We start from the raw sequence: 20,943 nt of genomic DNA on the forward strand, positions 1-20,943 counted from the left end.
CTGCTAACAAATTTCACGATTTCTCCACACAATTCCTGTCTTGTCCAACAGGCCTCGGAGACGTTGCGTCCACTGTGCTGTAACCCTTACCTGGCCACACATTTCACACTGATCACATGCGCCGTTTTCGAGTGTTTTCTGCACAACAGCGCCAACTAGTGGTCGCCATTCGCCTCAACGACGTTTTTTGTTCGTATTTTCTCTCACCTGTTCCTCAGCCCTGTGCCATTGCCACACGTCCCGCCAACCAAAGTCTGCAGCGAGGGCAACGCGGAACGGCTCAACTGCTGCCGGCTAGGACCCCTTCTTCCGCCGGGCATGACAAGGTACCGGTACACATCCAACAGTCAGCTCCACTCCGAGGCCTACGATACGGCGAGCGGGAATTGTCAGCTCTGAAGAGGAAAAAAGAAGACGGAATGTTTACTCGTCACAAAATAGAAAAAACGTTCCACACATCTCCGTGACTTGTCAGATGTATTAAAGGGGTATTACAGGAAAAATATTTTTTTTTTTTAAAGGGTACCTTTCATCAAAAAAACTTTTGATATATTATAGATTAATGTATGCAGAATAACTTTCCAATTGCATGTTATTAAAAAATATGCTTCTTTCTATTTAATTTTCCACTTTGAAAAAATGACCACTAGGGGTCTCCCTACCAGTCCTTTTTTTATAGATTTCAGACTCATGCTGGAGTCCTAAATCTCAGACTGCAGCCAGGACACAGACAAACTCAGCACTGCTCCCTGCCAGGGAGTTTGTCTGTGTCCCGGCTGCAGTCTGAGATTTAGGACTCCAGCATGAGTCTGAAATCTATAAAAAAGGACTGGTAGGGAGACCCCTAGTGGTCATTTTTTCAAAGTGGAAAATTACCGGTAAATAGAAAGAAGCATATTTTTTTTTAAGAACATGCAATTGGAAAGTTATTCTGCATACATTAATCTATAATATATCAAAAGTTTTTTTGATGAAAGGTACCCTTTAAATCAACTGGCTTCAGAAAGTTAAACAGATTTGTAAATTACTTCTATTAAAAAAATCTTAATCCTTTCAATAATTATCAGCTGCTGAAGTTGAGTTGTTCTTTTCTGTCTGACAACAGTGCTCTCTGATGACATCTCTGCTTGTCTCAGGAACTGCAGAAGAGGTTTGCTATGGGGATTTGCTTCTACTCTGGACAGTTCCCAAGACAGGTGTCATCAGAGAGCACTTAAGACAAAAAAGAAGAACTCAACTTCAGCAGCTCATAAGTACTGAAAGGATTAAGATTTTTTTTAATAGCAGTAATTTACAAATCTGTTTAACTTTCCGGAGCCAGTTGATATATATATAAAAAAGTTTTTCCCTGGATAACCCCTTTAAGAAATAGTAACTTCTAGAATTCTTAGAGCGCATTCACACTAAAGAATTTCCGAAATTGAGCTGCAGCACAGCCCCATTGCTTTTAAGGGGATTCTGCTGCACCACGCACAAAGCGGAGATTCAAAATCCGGATCCACTTGTGGCCAATAGCGGCGGCGGCGCACGCTCGAGCGGTCCTAGAGTCGACTGAATCATTTGGCGCTGTTGGGAGCGGAATGTCCACCCAGAATTTTATCCTGGCAGACACCAGGGGAGATTTATGAAAACCTGTCCAGAGAGGAAGTTACTGTGTTGCCCATAGCAACCAATCAGATGGCTTCTTTCATTTTTGAAAAGGCCTCTGGAAAATGAAAGAAGCGATCTGATTGGTTGCTATGGGCAACTGGTCAACCTTTCCGCTGCAAAGTTCTTAAAGGAGAACTCCAGAACATAAAAATTGTCCTCCATACTGCCGGCAGTAAAAAAATAAAGATGTACATACCTTCCTCCGCTCCCCCGGGGCCTCTGGTAACCGGCTCCGGTCTCCGCCGCGATCCTCTTCCTGGTTGTTGGTGGTCCGCGAGTCATACTACGCTCAGCTAATCACCAGCCGCAGTGAAGTCCCGACTCGGCCGGCGATAGGCTGAGTGGCAGTGTGACGTTTTCGGCCCCGGGAGCAGGTGCCGATGTAGTGAACAATTTTGTGTCCTGAAGCGTTCTCACACTGCCGCTCAGCCTATCGCCGGCCGAGTTGGGACTTCGCTGCGGCTGGTGATTGGCTGAGTGCAGTATGACTCGCGGACCACCGGCAACCAGGAAGTGGATCCCGGCGGAGACCGGAGCCGGTTACCGGAGGCATCGGGGGAGCGGAGGAAGGTATGTGCATCTTTTTTTTTTTTTTTTACTGCCGGCAGTATGGGGGACAATTTTTATATTCCGGTGTTCTCCTTAAAGGGGTACTCTGCTGCTCAGCGTTTGGAACAAACTGTTCTGAACGTAGGAGCTGGGAGCTTGTGATGTCTTAGCCACGCCCTCTCATGATGTCAAAGCCCCACCTCCTCAATGCAAGTCTATGGGAGGGGGCGTGACGGCTGTCACGCCCCCTCACATAGACTTGCATTGAGAGGGTGGGGCGTGATGTCATGAGGGGACGGGGCTATGACGTCACAAGCTCCCGCCACCATCTCCACTGTTCGGAACAGTTTGTTCTAAACGCTGAGCAGCGGAGTACCCCTTTAAGGAATCTTGCCATAAGGGCTCGTTCACACGAGAGGATTTATTTGCAGGTTTCCTGCTGCGTGTTTGAAGAGGGGCAGGCTCTCCGCAGCTGACCGCAGCATATTTTCGCAGAATTTTCACCACAAGCCCCATTGAAGTTAATAGGGTCTACGGCGGATTTTCCGCAGCTGAAAATCCGCTGCAGACAGCCGTGGAGAGACCGCCCCGTTTCAAACGCGCAGTGGGAAACACGCAAAGAAATCTGCTCGTGTGAATGAGCCCTAAGGGTGTATTCACACGTGTGTATTGATTGCTGCAGATCCAGAGATTTGCTAAACCCCATTTTGCTTCCCATTAAAGTCAATGGGCAGTAAAATCTGCAACAGAAAATCTGCTGCAGATCTGGAGATTTGCTTAACCCGATTTTGCTGTCCATTTAAGTCAATGGGCAGCAAAATCTGCAGCAGAAAATCTGCAGCAAAAATCTGCACGTGTGAACATACCCTAAATGTCTGTTTACAATGGATTGAATTTTCAGCAGAAAATAAGCATCAGAAAGAAAAAAAAGCTGAAAATAAGCATCAGAAAAGCTGAAAATTATCAGCTTGCTGGGGATCGTTCACATGGGCGAATTTTATTGCCAGACAACAGCGTGTTACTCACTGCTATTGTGAATCGGGGCGGGGGGGGAGGGCTCTTCGAGGCTCCAGAAAAATTTACGGCAGCAGAATTCAATCTCCCACTACTGCAGATTTTCTGCTGACCAATTCAAAGTCATTAGTAACAAAATCCACTGCATATTTTCCGCTGCGAACGCACACAAAATGTGAAAGGACTCTGAGACCCTGTGCATGGTGCAGCAGAATCCCATTAAAAACAACGGGACGATGCAGCAATGGAATTTCCGAGCAGAAAATTCCCGCCAGATTCGACTTGGAAATTCTGTGGTGTGAACACGGCCTAGGGGTAAGTTCACACATACATAATTTGCTGCAGGCTGCAGAATTTTTTTTAATTTTTTATAAATATATAAATTCTACATCTTATCTTAGTCCCAGCTACATTTACATTGGGTTCTACTGAATTCTGGGGAGAGGGAAAAGCCATCATCTTCCTCCCTCATCAGGTCATCAATGATCTGAACTTCCCAGCTATACATTTTTTTGTCTTCCCATAAAGGGGATGTCCAGTGAAGGAAACAACCAGTGTACAGTGTCAGAAAAGTATAATAAATCAACTTACTAATATAATGTTATTTGCCATAGTGCAGAGATCTCTCCATGTCAGTGGTGCTGATTGCCTTGTAAGCTGTGACGTCACATCACAGGCTCTGAAACCAGTCTACTCCATCCCTGCTCTTCCCTCCCCTCCTGTCAGCCCGGGACAGGACCAGTAATGCCCCCTTCACATCACTGTGCTGCTCTGGAGTATAATACAGGATATAACTCAGGATCAGTACAGGATAAGGAATGTAATGTATGTACACAGTGACCTCACCAGCAGAATAGTGAGTACAGCTCTGGGGTATAATACAGGATATAACTCAGGATTAGTACAGGATAAGTATTGTAATGTATGTACACAGTGACCTCACCAGCAGAATAGTGAGTACAGCTCTGGAGTATAATACAGGATATAACTCAGGATCAGTACAGGATAAGTAATGTAATGTATGTACACAGTGACCTCACCAGCAGAATAGTGAGTACAGCTCTGGGGTATAATACAGGATATAACTCAGGATCAGTACAGGATAAGGAATGTAATGTATGTACACAGTGACCTCACCAGCAGAATAGTGAGTACAGCTCTGGGGTATAATACAGGATATAACTCAGGATCAGTACAGGATAAGTATTGTAATGTATGTACACAGTGACCTCACCAGCAGAATAGTGAGTACAGCTCTGGGGTATAATACAGGATATAACTCAGGATCAGTACAGGATAAGGAATGTAATGTATGTACACAGTGACCTCACCAGCAGAATAGTGAGTACAGCTCTGGAGTATAATACAGGATATAACTCAGGATCAGTACAGGATAAGTAATGTAATGTATGTACACAGTGACCCCACCAGCAGAATAGTGAGTACAGCTCTGGAGTATAATACAGGATATAACTCAGGATCAGTACAGGATAAGTAATGTATGTACACAGTGACCCCATCAGCAGAATAGTGAGTGCTGCTCTGGAGTATAATACAGGGTATAACTCAGGATCAGTACAGGATAAGTAATGTAATGTATGTACACAGTGATCTCACCAGCAGAATAGTGAGTACAGCTCTGGAGTATAATACAGGATATAACTCAGGATCAGTACAGGATAAGTAATGTATGTACACAGTGACCCCACCAGCAGAATAGTGAGTGCTGCTCTGGAGTATAATACAGGGTATAACTCAGGATCAGTACAGGATAAGTAATGTACGTACACATTGACCCCACCAGCAGAATAGTGAGTACAGCTCTGGAGTATAATACAGGATATAACTCAGGATCAGTACAGGATAAGTAATGTAATGTATATACACAGTGACCTCACCAGCAGAATAGTGAGTACAGCCCTGGAGTATAATACAGGATATAACTCAGGATCAGTACAGGATAAGTAATGTATGTACACAGTGACCCCACCAGCAGAATAGTGAGTGCTGCTCTGGAGTATAATACAGGGTATAACTCAGGATCAGTACAGGATAAGTAATGTACGTACACATTGACCCCACCAGCAGAATAGTGAGTACAGCTCTGGAGTATAATACAGGATATAACTCAGGATCAGTACAGGATAAGTAATGTAATGTATATACACAGTGACCTCACCAGCAGAATAGTGAGTACAGCCCTGGAGTATAATACAGGATATAACTCAGGATCAGTACAGGATAAGTAATGTAATGTATGTACACAGTGACCTCACCAGCAGAATAGTGAGTGCTGCTCTGGAGTATAATACAGGATATAACTCAGGATCAGTACAGGATAAGTAATGTAATGTATGTACACAGTGAGCTCACCAGCAGAATAGTGAGTACAGCCCTGGAGTATAATACAGGATATAACTCAGGATCAGTACAGGATAAGTAATGTAATGTATGTACACAGTGACCCCACTTGTGTATGTGTTAGGTGATACTGTGCAGCAGGCGCACTACATTTATCAGCTGTATCTCATAGATGTGCGATCATATATAATCCCTAATAGTCGGATAATTCCCCTTTAAGTCATGGGAAGTGGTGAATACATGAGGTCACCAGCGACTCCCAAGACAAACAAACAATCATTGTGAGCCGTCACCCGGGAGAGACTTATCTCTACAACAGACGTCATGTCGGCCCTACCTGAGGGCCCGGCGCCCGATCCTGTCACCCTGCAGCGTATATATTACCGGTCTACACAATTCCCATTGAGTTCTATAGGAGAGCAATTCAATCGTAAAGTCTTAAAGGGGTACTCCGCCCCTAGACATCTTATCCACTATCCAAAGGATAGGGGATAAGGTGTCTGATCGCTGGGGGTCTTGCAGCTGGGACTCCCGCAATCTCTGCGCTGCACCCAGCGTTCGTTTAGAACGCTGGGTGGCGTGACATCACGACCACGCATCCTCAATGCAAGTCTTTGGGAGGGGGCGTGGCGGTCGCCACGCCCCCTCCCAAAGACTTGCATTGAGGGGGCGTGGTTGTGATGTCCCGACCCCCAGCGCCGGCACCCAACGCTCAATGCATTGAGGGGGCGTGGTCGTGATGTCACAAAGGGGCATGGCCGCAACATCACAACCCCTGCCGCCCGCTCCAAGCGTTCGGAACGTTTTTTTCGGAGTACCCCTTTAAGGCAAACACACGTGCTGCTACCTGGAAACCATCAGCAAGTAGGAAAACTACGGCTAAGTGTAGGGCATCCTCTCTGCCTAAAATAAGTGCGCAAACACCGACGCAGATGGCGATTTGCATGAGGGTCTTTATTAGTCATCCTCGCCCCCCCCAACTAGGGTACAGAGGGGTGGGCGGCCATACTTTTTTTGGCACCACCTCGGCCCCCCCTGAGTCATGTAGTGTAGTCAGCGTCTGGGCCGAGTCCTTGGAAGTCTTCATGTCTTGGTGATAATTGCGGTTTAGTTTATCCGGATAATAACATGTTACGAAATAAAAAAAAATAAAAACACGCCTGCTTTCGAGGAGTTTGCCGCACACTTGGCTCTGCTCAACGGAGCAGCAGTGCTTAACCCCTTAATGACCAAGCCCATTTTCACCTCAAGGACCAGGCCAGTTTTATTTTTGCGTTTTCGTTTTTTCCTCCTCGCCTTCTAAAATCCATAACTCCTTTATACTTCCATCTACAGACCCATATAAGGGCTTGTTTTTTGCGTGACCAATTGTACTTTGTAAGGAAACCTCTCATTTTACCATAAAATGTACGGCGAACCCAAAAAAAAAATGAAATGAAATAAATGAAAACCTAAATTTTGCACATTTTGGAGGGTTTTGTTTTCACACTGTACAATTTACGGTAGAAATGACGTGTTCTTTATTCTGTGGGTCAATACGATTAAAATGATCCCCATGGCTAGATACTTTTATATTTTTGTACCGCTTAAAAAAAATCAAAAACTTTTTGTACAAAATCAGTAATCTAAAATCGCCCTATTTTGACCACCTATAACTTTTTCATTTTTCCGTATATAGGGCGGTATGAGGGCTCATTTTTTGTGCCGTCATCTGTACTTTTTTTTTAGATACCACATTTGCATATATAAAACTTTTAGATCATTTTTGATTAATTTTTTTGAATAAAATGTGACAAAAAAGAAGGATTTGTGGACTTTTTAAATTTTTTACATTTACGCCATTCACTGTACGGGATCATTAACATAATATTTTGATATGTAAAATATGTGTAGCTCACTTAGGATAAAAGAAATAATGTGCTTGAGGTTAAAGGTGTTGCCTTCACCCAAAAGGCCTAATGTAACATGTGGAAATTATAAATATAAAATATTTATGTGAACCAGTCCTCAAAAGCACAGGGGAGAGAAAAAGGAAAAGACTAGTGGAGATGGGATCCAAGAAATGGTCTTTATTATATAAAAAGGATATATATGACCAATCGCCTAGCAGGGCCCTTGCTAAAGGCGAATGGAATATACTGGGTAAAAAATAGATATAATAAAAAATACAGAATATAGTAGGATTAAAATGAGATAAATACGATGGGTAAGTAGCACCAAAGAAAATTCATTAATTAAATATCTGCTGCATATATCAGGAGAAAACGTTCTCAGTCCATGTAATTCATAGGGATATTTCAATGAAAAATCCACAAGAAATGTCCAGAATGAAAAGTCCCAATTAGTTTGGGTGTGTCCGGAGTAACGGTATATATGGTAGTGAATGTAGCGACAATAGCTACAATAGGAAATTCATGGACAGGTAATGCAGACAATGTGGCAAACACTGTCAGCGATGAAGATGTCGAGTCTCGGTGCACAGCACCACTCACCCTCCTTTGGAGTCCTCAGGTCCGGGCTGGCACGGCTGAGTCCGGCACTCTGGATATCAATGCCCGCCTGGGTGGTATGCTGGGTGAATGGCTGAATCTCCGGGGGTCCGAGTGTCCTGGGCTGGCACGGGAGGCGTCCGGCCTTGGGGAGGATGATGTCCAGGAGTAACTCTGCCGACCGGGGCTGTGAGAGGATGCAGGTAACAGGTGGTGCAGATTGCACGTATGAATAAGGTGCTAACAGCGCGCGTGCAGCAGTGGTCCCGGAATCGTGGGCATCCAGCTGTTGCAATTGGAATATGGCAGATACAGTCTATTTGAAGTGATATACACTTATGGATAAGGTGCAGATAATGGGCTAGACGCGTTTCAAGGCCGCGGGCCTTTTCTTCAGTAGCTATAGGTGTGTGAACTGAACTGAAGAAAAGGCCCGCGGCCTTGAAACGCGTCTAGCCCATTATCTGCACCTTATCCATAAGTGTATATCACTTCAAATAGACTGTATCTGCCATATTCCAATTGCAACAGCTGGATGCCCACGATTCCGGGACCACTGCTGCACGCGCGCTGTTAGCACCTTATTCATACGTGCAATCCGCACCACCTGTTACCTGCATCCTCTCACAGCCCCGGTCGGCAGAGTTACTCCTGGACATCATCCTCCCCAAGGCCGGACGCCTCCCGTGCCAGCCCAGGACACTCGGACCCCCGGAGATTCAGCCATCCACCCAGGCGGGCATTGATATCCAGAGTGCCGGACTCAGCCGTGCCAGCCCGGACCTGAGGACTCCAAAGGAGGGTGAGTGGTGCTGTGCACCGAGACTCGACATCTTCATCGCTGACAGTGTTTGCCACATTGTCTGCATTACCTGTCCATGAATTTCCTATTGTAGCTATTGTGGCTACACTCACTACCATATATCGTTACTCCGGACACACCCAAACTAATTGGGACTTTTCATTCTGGACATTTCTTGTGGATTTTTCATTGAAATATCCCTATGAATTATATGGACTGAGAACGTTTTCTCCTGATATATGCAGCAGATATTTAATTAATGAATTTTCTTTGGTGCTACTTACCCATCATATTTATCTCATTTTAATCCTACTATATTCTGTATTTTTTATTATATCTATTTTTTACCCAGTATATTCCATTCGCCTTTAGCAAGGGCCCTGCTAGGCGATTGGTCATATATATCCTTTTTATATAATAAAGACCATTTCTTGGATCCCATCTCCACTAGTCTTTTCCTTTTTCTCTCCCCTGTGCTTTTGAGGACTGGTTCACATAAATATTTTTTATTTATAATTTCTACATAATATTTTGATAGTTCGGACATTTACGCACGCGGCGATACCAAATATGTTTATTAAAAAAAAAAATTACGCTTTTTGGGGGTAAAATGGGAAAAACTGACAATTTTCATTTTTATTGGGGGAGGGGATTTTCCACCTTTTTTTGTTACTTTTTTTTTACGCTAAACCAGGACGTACATTTACGTCCGATGTCGTTAAAGGGGTACTCCGGTGGAATTTTTTAAATTTATTTTTTTTATTTATTTATTTTTTTAAATCAACTGGTGCCAGAAAGTTAAACAGATTTGTAAATTACTTCTATTTAAAGATCTTAATCCTTCCAGTACTTATCAGATGCTGTATGTTCCACAGGAAGTTCTCTTCTTTTTGAAGTTATTTTCAGTTTGACCACAGTGCTCTCTGCAGCCACCTCTGTCCATGTCAGGAACTGTCCAGAGTAGGAGCCAATCCCCATAGCAATCCTCTCCTACTCCGGACAGTTCCTGACATGGACAGAGGTGTCAGCAGAGAGCACTGTGGTCAGACAGAGAGGAAGTTCAAAAAGAAGAGAACTTCCTCTGGAACATACAGCAGCAGATAAGTACTAGAAGGATTAAGATTTTTAAATAGTAGTAATTTACAAATCTGTTTAAAAGGGTACTCCAGTGGAAATTTTTATTTTATGTTTATTTTTTTTTAATCAACTGGTGCCATAAAAATTTTACCATTTTGTAAATGACTTCTATTAAAAAATCTTAATCCTTCCAGTACTTATTAGCAGCTGTAGGCTACAGAGGAAAGCCAACGGCTGTCCGGGCATGCTGGGAGTTGTAGTTTTGCAACATCTGGAGGTCCGCAGGTTGGAGACTACTGGTCTATAGAATGAAACCCGATATAGTCAGTAAGCGCTGCTGCTCCGTTGAGCAGAGCCGAGCACCGAAGCGCGTTTCTTTTCACTCTCTGTATCTTCTCATCCCGTGCACCTCGGAAGAGTACTGCGCACCTCAGCTCATCCTGAGCTCCCAGGTTCAGGAATAGAATGCGAGTTGAGGTGAAGACTGACACACTGGAATAGCAAAGAGAAATAGGAGGAGGAGGGGAGAGATTTGATTCTATAGACCAGTGATTTCTAAACTGTTGAAGAACTACAACTCCCAGCATGCCCGGCACACCAGCATACTGTGCAGAACTTCCATGTTCAGGAATAGAATGAAAGATCTTTGCATTGAGGACTGACACAGTGGAGCGCGCTCGGCTCTGCTCAACGGAGCAACAGCGATTAGTGATGATATAAAGGTTTTATTCTACAGACCAGTGATCTACAACCTGTTGCCAAACTACAACTCCCAGCATGCCCTGACAGCCTTCAGGTTCAAGAATGGAATGCAAGAAATACAGTAAAGACTGACACGCGTGCAGGGGGAGAATGCGAGGGCGTAGTCTTTACTGTATTTCTTGCATTCTGTTCGTGAACCAGGAGGCTCAGGATGAGCAATGACGCCAGACCTCGTATTGTCCCCCCCCCCCCCCTGCACTAGTGTCAGTCTTTGCTGTATTTCTTGCATTCTGTTCATGAACCAGGAGGCTCAGGATGAGTAGTGATGCCGGACATTGTATTCTGTCCAAGTCCTCACATTGTCCCCCTGCACTGGTGTCAGTCTTTACTGTATTTCTTGCATTTTATTCATGAACCAGGAGGCTCAGGATGAGCAGTGCGTGGCATAAAAGTCACTGACACACATGCGGGCATTGTAGAGGGGGATTGTAACTCTCTAAACCAGTGTTTCCCAACCAGGGCGCCTCCAGCTGTTGCAAAACTACAACTCCCAGCATGCCCGGACAGCCTTCGGCTGTCCGGGCATGCTGGGAGTTGTAGTTTTGCAACAGCTGGAGGCGCCCTGGTTGGGAAACACTGCTCTAAACCAATGACATTTAGAATCTGTCTGTCTTGTAACTCTCTGCACCAGTCTTTGTTTTATTTCTTAGATTCTATTCATGAACCAGGAGGCTCAGGATGAGCAATGCTAGAAGACCCTGCATGCCATCTAAGTCCTACTGTTACAGGGGAGGTGCTTGCATTCTCTATGTGCAGGCGTCACAGTCTTTACTGTATTCCTTGCATTTTATTCATGAACCAGGAGGCTCAGGATGAGCAGTGCATGGCATAAAAGTCACTGACACATGTGCGGGCATTGTAGTGCGGGATTGTACCTCTCTAATCCAGTGTTTCCCAACAAGGGCACCTCCAGCTGTTGCAAAACTACAACTCCCAGCATGCCCGGACACCCAAAAAGTTGTAGTTTTGCAACAGCTGGAGGCGCCCTGTTTGGGAAACATTGCTCTAAACCAATGACACTCAGAATCTGGATTTGTTGTTCATTCCGGGGGTCCTGGTTTGTGAATAGAATGCGAGAAATACGGTAAAGACTGACACCCCTGCAGGCATTGTAACTCTCTGCACCAGTCTTTGTTTTATTTCTTAGATACTATTCATGAACCAGGAGGCTCAGGATGAGCAATGCTACCAGACCCTGCATGCCATCTAAGTCCTACTGTTACAGGGAAGGTGCTTGCATTCTCTATCTGCAGGCGTCACAGACTTTACTGTATTTCTTACATTGTATTCGTGAACCAGGAGGCTCAGGATGAGCAGCGCATGGCATAAAAGTCACTGACACACGTGCGGGCATTGTAGAGGGGGATTGTAACGCTCTGCACCAATGACGCGCAGAGTCTGGACGCATTTCTTATTGGTTTGTGAATAGAATGTGAGAAATACAGTGCAGACTGACACCCCTGCAGGCATTGTAACTCTCTGCACCGATCTCTGCTTTATTTCTTGCATTCTATTTATGCACCAGGAAGCTCAGGATGAGCAATGTTGCCACACCCCACATGTCAAGTTCTACTGTTGCCGGGAGTTACACATAACACTTGAATTGAATAGAAGAAATATAGTGAAGACTGACAATGGAACTCTCTGCACCAGTCTTTGCTTTTTTTTTTTCTTGCATTCTATTCATGAACCAGGAGGCGCAGGATGAGCAGTGACACCAGACCTGGTATTCTGTCTAAGTCCTCGCATTGTCCCTCCTGCACTAGTGTCAGACAGAATACGAGGTCTGGCATCACTGCTAGAGATGAGCGAACTTACAGTAAATTCGATTCGTCACGAACTTCTCGGCTCGGCAGTTGATGATTTATCCTGCATAAATTAGTTCAGCTTTCAGGTGCTCCGATGGGCTGGAAAAGGTGGATACAGTCCTAGGAGACTCTTTCCTAGGACTGTATCCACCTTTTCCAGCCCACTGGAGCACCTGAAGGCTGAACTAATTTATGCAGGATAAATCATCAACTGCCGAGCCGAGAAGTTCGTGACGAATCGAATTTACTGTAAGTTCGCTCATCTCTAATCACTGCTCATCCTGAGCCTCCAGGTTCATGAATAAAATGCAAAAAATACAGTAAAGACTGACACTAGTGCAGATAGAGAATGTAAGCTCCTCCCCTGTAACAAGGTGCGTTCACACTGAATAGCAGAGGAATCCTTGCGTAAAAACTCCGCCGCAGAATTTACGTTTTTTTTTTCCCGCAACAAAATTTGCGCAAATTTTGCGGAATACGCGAGCAGAAAAAGTCCATTGAAGTCCATGGTAAAAATGTTTCCACCTGAAATCGTTTCCACTCGGAATTTGCGTGGAAATTCCGTCCGAAAATAAATAAATAAAAAGGGAAATTCCAATTGGTGGTTGTAGTGCAGCAAAATAAAAATTAATACGGTAAATAAATTAAATAAAAAAAAATAAAATAAAAAAAGTTTCCTCCTATATTCCGCATGGAATTCTGCGTTAATTCCGCGCGGAATGTAGGAGGAAACAGTTTTTTATTTTTTGCTGGACTACAACCACCAATTGGAATTTCCCATTCTATTTATTTATTTATTTATTTATTTTTTCGTACGGAATTTCTGCGCAAATTTAACGCAAATTCCGCACGGAAATGATTCCAAGCGGAATTTTTTTTTACCATTGACTTCAATGAATTTCTGCTCGCGTATTCCGCAAGAAGAATGAACATGTTCTTTCTTCCAGCGGAACGGAATTCCGCGAGCGGAATTTACGCAGTGTGAACTGCGCAGAGTAAAATACGTTTAAGTCAATGGCAAAGCGGGTGTTAATTATTTCTAAGCGGCGAACTCAAGAGGAATTACTCGAGTAAATTCCTCTTGGATTACTCAGTGTGAACGCACCCTCAATAGGACTTAGATGGCATGTAGGGTCTGGCAACATTGCTCATCCTGAGCCTCCTGGTTCATGAACAGAATGTAAGAAATAAAACAAAGACTGGTGCAGAGAGTTACAATGCCTGCAGGGGTGTCAGTCTTTACCGTATTTCTCGCATTCTATTCACAAACCAGGACCCCCAGAATGAACAACACAGCCAGATTCTGAGTGTCATTGGTTTAGAGCAGTGTTTCCCAAACAGGGCGCCTCCAGCTGTTTCAAAACTACAACTTTTTGGCTGTCCGGGCATGCTGGGAGTTGTAGTTTTGCAACAGCTGGAGGCGCCCTGGTTGGGAAACACTTTATTAGAGAGGTACAATCCCCCTCTACAATGCCCGCACATTTATCAGTGACTTTTATGCCATGCACTGCTCATCCTGAGCCTCCTGGTTCATGAATAAAATGCAAGAAATACAGTAAAGACTGTGATGCCTGCACATAGAGAATGCAAGCACCTTCCCTGTAACAGTAGGACTTAGATGGCATGCAGGGTCTTCTAGCATTGCTCATCCTGAGCCTCCTGGTTCATGAACAGAATGTAAGAAATAAAACAAAGACTGGTGCAGAGAGTTACAATGCCTGCAGGGGCGTCAGTCTTTACCGTATTTCTCGCATTCTATTCACAAACCAGAATGAACAACACAGCCAGATTCTGAGTGTCATTGGTTTAGAGCAGTGTTTCCCAACCAGGGTGCCTCCAGCTGTTGCAAAACTACAACTCCCAGCATGCCCGGACAGCCAAAGGCTGTCCGGGCATGCTGGGAGTTGTAGTTTTGCAACAGCTGGAGGCGCCCTGGTTGGGAAACACTGGATTAGAGAGTTACAATCCCCCTCTACAATGCCCGCACGTGTGTCAGTGACTTTTACGCCATGCACTGCTCATCCTGAGCCTCCTGGTTCATGAATAAAATGCAAGAAATACAGTAAAGACCGTCAAACCTGCAGAGAAAGAATGCAAGCACCTTCCCTGTAACAGTAGGACTTAGGGTCTGGTAGCAATGTTCATCCTGAGCTGCCTGGTTCATGAATAGTATGCAAGAAACGCAGTGATGACTGACACACACGTAGGTGTTGTGTTGCAGAGCGAAAAGTGTAACCTTCTCTGTCACAATAGGACTTGGCATGAGGTGTCTGGCAGTGTCACCCATCCTGAGCCTCCTGGTTCATATATAGAATGCAAGAAGAAGTAAAGACTGATACAGAGTGTTACATTCTCCCTCTGCGGTAGTGTCAGGCTTCACTGTACTTCTTGCATTCTGTTCATGAACCAGGAGGCTCAGGATGAGCAATGCTGCCAGACACAATCTCCCTCTACAACGCCTTCACGTATGCCAGTGACTTAAGTCATGCACTGCTCATCCCGAGCCTCCTGGTTCATGAACGGAATGTAAGAAAACACAGTGAAGACTGACACATAGGTAGGCATCACGGGGGGGGGGAGAAGGAAACTCCTTGTGTTACAATGTATCTTATATGACATTGTGGGTCTTACAGCATCGTTCATCCTGAGCCTCCTGGTTCACGAACGGAATGCAAGAACTGCAGTGAAGACTCACACATAGGTAGGAATAACAAAGGGAGCATTAAAGGGGTACTCCAGTGGTAAAAAAAATTTTTTTTAAATCAACTGGTGCCAGAAAGTTAAACAGATTTGTAAATGACGTCTATTTAAAAATCTTAATCCTTCCAGTACTTATCAGATGCTGTATGCTCCACAGGAAGTTCTTTTCATTTTTGAATTTCTATTCAGTCCGACCACAGTGCTCTGTGCTGACACCTTTGTCTGTGTCAGGAACTGTCCAGAGCAGGAGCAAATCCCCATAGCAAACCTCTCCTGCTCTGGACAGTTCCTGACACGGACAGGACTGGAAAGAACTACACAACTTCCTGTCGAGCATACAGCAGCTGATAAGTACTGGAAGAATTAAGATTTTTAAATAGAAGTCATTTGCAAATCTGTTTTACTTTCAGGCACTTGTTGAGTAAAAAAAAAAAAAAAAAAAGTTGTTTTCCACCGGAATACCCCTTTAAACTCTTTGTTACAATGTATCTTATATGACATTGTGGGTCTTGCAGCATCGTTCATCCTGAGCCTCCTGGTTCACGAACGGAATGCAAGAAAACACAGTGAAGACTCACACATAGGTAGGAATAACAAAGGGAGCATTAAAGGGGTACTCCAGCGGTAAAAAAAATGTTTTTAAATCAACTGATGCCAGAAAGTTAAACAGATTTGTAAATGACGTCTATTTAAAAATCTTAATCCTTCCAGTACTTATCAGCTGCTGTATGCGCCACAGGAAGTTCTTTTCTTTTTTGAATTTCTATTCAGTCCGACCACAGTGCTCTCTGCTGACACCTTTGTCTGTGTCAGGAACTGTCCAGAGCAGGAGCAAATCCCCATAGCAAACCTCTCCTGCTCTGGACAGTTCCTGACACGGACAGGACTGGAAAGAACTACACAACTTCCTGTCGAGCATACAGCAGCTGATAAGTACTGGAAGAATTAAGATTTTTAAATAGAAGTCATTTGCAAATCTGTTTTACTTTCAGGCACTTGTTGAGTAAAAAAAAAAAAAAAAAAAAAAAAAAAAAAAAAAAAAAAAGTTGTTTTCCACCGGAGTTCCCATTTAAACTCTTTGTTACAATGTATCTTATATGACATTGTGGGTCTTGCAGCATCGTTCATCCTGAGCCTCCTGGTTCATGAACAGATTTCAAGGACTGCAGTGAAAACTGACACCCCCTGCAAGCATTACTTTTTATTTTTTAGGAGATCTGGGTGACAGCACTACAGGCTGCTGTACACTGCTGGAGATTTGCTGCATTGTGTCATGCTATCAGTTGCATGCATACATATGTGCAGGTACTCCGCAACCTGCTGTGAAACTACAACTCCCAGCAGAGTTACGAAGGCAGAGGAAAAAAAAAAAAAAGTTATTACTTTGTGAAGGAGGAAATAAGGGAAGTGGATTATTTACTAATTCTAAGATCTCTGCTTGCGTCAGTGAATAGGAACATGAAACGTCTGTCCTGATCTAATATGTCTTATAGGCTGCGTTCACAGGGCCGTCTAGACCCCTCCCCTAAAAACGGACTTTAAAAAAAAAAAAAAGGACAATAATGGATGCAAACGGATGTTTTCCTTTTCGATACATTATTGTTCATACGGCCGTCTTTCCCCGTTTTTTTTTTTTATCCCCGTTTCGGTTCCATTCTTGCAGGCTGTAAACGAATTAAAGACAGTTATAAAAAGATCCCATTCATGTCAATGGGATTTTTTTTTTACAACCCGTCTACGCTCATTTCCGTTTTTTTTTACGGCAGAAAAAACGTCACATGCAGTATTTTTTTTCCCGTCAAAAAAACGTAAGAAAAAAGAAAAAACGGATACAGTAAATTTAGAATTGAAGTCTATGGAAAACGGATGAGCCTTTAATGTCATCAGTTTGCATCCGTTTTTTTTTCAACGCGCTTTTTGATCCGTTTTTACTTCTGAGAAAAAAAAATGTTTTTGTTTATTAATTGAACAATAACGGATCCAGACGGATAACATCCGTTTGCATCCATTATTGTCCGTTTTTTTAAAGGGGTATTCAGGGCAAAACTTTTTTTTAGATATATCAACTGGCTCCGGAAAGTTAAACAGATTTGTAAATTACTTCTGTTAAAAAAATCTTAATCCTTCCAATAGTTATTAGCTTCTGAAGTTTTCTGTCTAACTGCTCTCTGATGACTTACGTCCCGGGAGCTGTGCATGATGGGAGAATATCCCCATAGGAACTGCACAGCTCCCGGGACGCGAGTCATCAGAGAGCAGTTAGACAGAAAACAACAACTCAACTTCAGAAGCTAATAACTATTGGAAGGATTAAGATTTTTTTTTAACAGAAGTAATTTACAAATCTGGTTAACTTTCCGGAGTCAGTTGATATATGAAAAAAAGTTTTGGCCTGGAATACCCCGTTAAGTCCTTTTTTTTTTTTTTGCCGGGAGAAGAACTGGACGGGTCCAGCCGGCCGTGTGAACGCAGCCTAATAAACAAAAAATTATAATTTGCTCAGAAGTAAAAACGGATAAAAAAAAAAACATTGAAAAAAAACTGATGCAAACGGATGAGGTTAAAGGCTCATGCGTTTTCCATAGACTTCAATGTTAAATTTACTGTATCCTTTTTTTCTGACGGGAAAAAAAATACTGCATGTGCCGTTTTTTCTGCCGTCAAAAAAACGGAAATGAGCGCAGACGGATGTAAGCGGATTGTAAAAAAAAAAAAAACATTTACATGAATGTTTTTTTTTTTTTTAAACACCGTTTTTAATCCGTTTACAACCTGCAAGAATGCAACCGAAACGGGGATACAAAAAAACGGGGACAGACGGCCGTGTGAACGCAGCATTACAGCTGAGGGTTTGTTACAGTTGTTTCCAGTCGTAACCTGCACAAATCTCTCTCCCGTGCTGAGAGTTTGTTACAATGTATCCTGGACTGGAACAGATGATACTGTATCTTGCAGACTACATCTCTGCCTCTTCCAGCCGTGGCAAAACTACAACTCCCAGCATGCCCGGACAGTTTTGCAACAGCTGGAGACATGCTAGCTGTAAAACACTGCCCTGCTGCGTGCATATTTGAAAACTACAACTCCCATCATGCTCATAACATACTGGGATATAGATGGGGTCATAAGGATGCAACCTGTGTCTTCACAGCTATTGAAAGACTACAACTCTCAGCATGTACTTGGCAAAGTAAGACAAATAAGGTGTACAAGGATGGAACCCCTGCCTCTCTAGGTGTTAAGACTACAACTCCCAGCATGCACTTGGCATACTAAAATAATGTGTACAAGGATGGAACCCCTGCCTCTCTAGGTGTTTAGACTACAATTCCCACCATGTACTTGGCATAGTAAGATAATGTGTACAAGGATGGAACCCCTGCCTCTCTATATATTAAGACTACAACTCCCAGCATGTACTTGGCATAGTAAAATAAATAAGGTGTACAAGGATGGAACCCCTGCCTCTAGGTGTTAAGACTACAACTCCCAGCATGCACTTGTAATGCTGGATCGTAGATAAGGTGTAAAAGGAAGCAACTTGTGCCTTGGCAGCTGTTAAGAGACTACAACTCCCAACATGTACATCACATACTGGTACATAGGTGTATAAGAGGAGGCATCGCCGTGCAGCTGTTGAGAAACTACAACTCCCAGCAGGCACTTGGTTGGCACAGTGAGACATAAGTAAGGTATTTGGAGGTGTAATCCTTGCCTCACCAGCTGTCAAGAAACTACAACTCCCAGCATGTATACTGTGTACAAGAGAATGCATCCATATGCCTTGTTCGGTGTCAAGAAACTACAACTCCCAGCATGGACTTGTTATACTGGATTACAGATCAGGTTATAAGGATGCATTCTATGCCTCTGCAGCTGTTAACAACTACAACTCCCAGCATGAACTTGGCATACTGAGACACAGTGCAAGGGTGAGACACATACCTCTCCAGCTGTTGACACTACAACTCCCAGCATGCTCAAGACATACTGGGATACTGATAGGGTTATGAAGATGCAACCCATGTCCCTCCAGCTGTACAGAAACTACGACTCTCAGCATGCACATTGCATACTGGTACATTTGTGTATGAGAGGATGCATCCATGTGTCTATCCAGCTGTCAAGAAACTACAACTCCCAGCATGCACTTGGCATATCGAAACATTGATAAGGCATGAGGTTGAAACCTTTGTCTCTCCAGCTGTCGAGAAACTACAACTCCCAGCATGCCCTTGACATATTACTGGGATTCCGAACCAGTGCGCTTCCAGCAGTTGCAAAACTACAACTCCCAGCATGCCCGGACAGCCAAAGGCTGTCCGGGCATGCTGGGAATTGTAGTTCTGCAACAGCTGGAGGCACACTGGTTAGGAAACAAAGTTATGAGGGGGCGACCTGTGCTTCTGCAGCTGGTGCGCAACTACAACTCCCAGCATGCCCTATAGCGTATATATAGTGTTTACTGTGTGCACATGTCTATGCAATTATCCTGCAACCTGTGGAACTACATCTCCCAGCAATGCGGCTGTCAGAGCACGCTGGGAGTTGTAGTTGTGCAGAGCTGCAGAGCACTTTCTGAGCAGCGTAAGCCTGGGCTGGTACTCACACATGGACGGGCAGCGGAAGCTCAGTCATCGGTCGGGGCAGGTGTCTGGCAGGGGTCTGTCTGCTGCATGTTGGGCCCATGCAGGGTGCACGTCCTGGGGGGGTGAGCGGGGTCTTTCTGCAGCCTCGGGCTCCCCGGCTCTTCTTCTTCTTCCCTTTACTCTCCGCAGCTGCCCAGGAGAGACGTGGCAGAGCGAAGCGATAACGTCATCAGTGGGCGACCGCTCGGCGCATGCTCAGTAGGCACGAAAGGGCTCCCGTCGTTGGCGTAAGGGGAATTCCGGCGGCCATGTTGGTGGTGGCACAGCTGGATCCATGTTATATATGTAAATGACAAGAAAAATATATATATTTTTTTATTATATATGTTTTTTTATAATCAAAATGTTATATATATATATATATATATATATACACACACATATATATATATATATATATATATATATATAAATGTAGACATATATTTATTTATATATATATATATATATATATATATATATATATATATATATATATATATATAGTCCCAAAATAATGCAGCACTACTTATCCAGTCCAGCAAACAATGGTGGTGCCAGCGTCCAAAAAAAGACTCGATCAAAGTCCTCCATAGACAGAAACCAAAAACAGGCGCAGCACTCCAAAAAAACAGTGTGATTTAATATCTCATGTCAGCATTACAACGTTTCAACTCCTCCTGGAGCCATTTTCAAGCATAGTGATATACAAACACCACAGGGCTTTTATGCCCCAAACAATTAATTAGTGCAAATCAATTCATAAAGTGCCAATCATATAAACATCATATAAAAATATAAACAGTGCGTTACATAATTGTATAGCACATAGTGCATCAGTGTAGATAAAGTGCTATGGTGCATATAGTGCATAAGAATCATACAAAAAGTTAAAATACAGCTTGAAAATACATCTCAAGATATGATTGCATATAATCATACAATCATAAACACCTGTGTATATAATGAACATCATAAAATAGTACATACTGCATAGTGAGGAGGAAACATCCACCTGCTCCATACAATGGCGCCGTAAGCGTGGGCTACTAGCTATTGCGTCTTCGCAAACAGGCTGTGAATACTTCCGCATACAGACTCGC

General features: G+C 43.5%; 1 protein-coding gene across 1 annotated transcript in view; it reads right to left on the bottom strand.

Annotated features, from left to right (window-relative positions):
- Positions 1–20,121, bottom strand: part of TMEM39A (transmembrane protein 39A) — a 48,653-nt gene extending 28,532 nt beyond the window's left edge. The window contains exons 1-2 of the mRNA XM_056560942.1: positions 19,822–20,121; positions 208–395 (exon numbers count right to left, since the gene is read on the bottom strand). Coding sequence (XP_056416917.1) covers positions 208–320 — 113 coding nt within the window. The 5' untranslated portion in view covers positions 321–395; positions 19,822–20,121. The remainder of the gene's footprint in view (positions 1–207; positions 396–19,821) is intronic.
- Between the last annotated feature and the right edge of the window lie 822 nt (positions 20,122–20,943).

The sequence above is a fragment of the Hyla sarda genome, chromosome 2 (genome assembly GCF_029499605.1).
Source record: "Hyla sarda isolate aHylSar1 chromosome 2, aHylSar1.hap1, whole genome shotgun sequence".
NCBI classification, from domain to species: Eukaryota; Metazoa; Chordata; class Amphibia; order Anura; family Hylidae; genus Hyla; species Hyla sarda.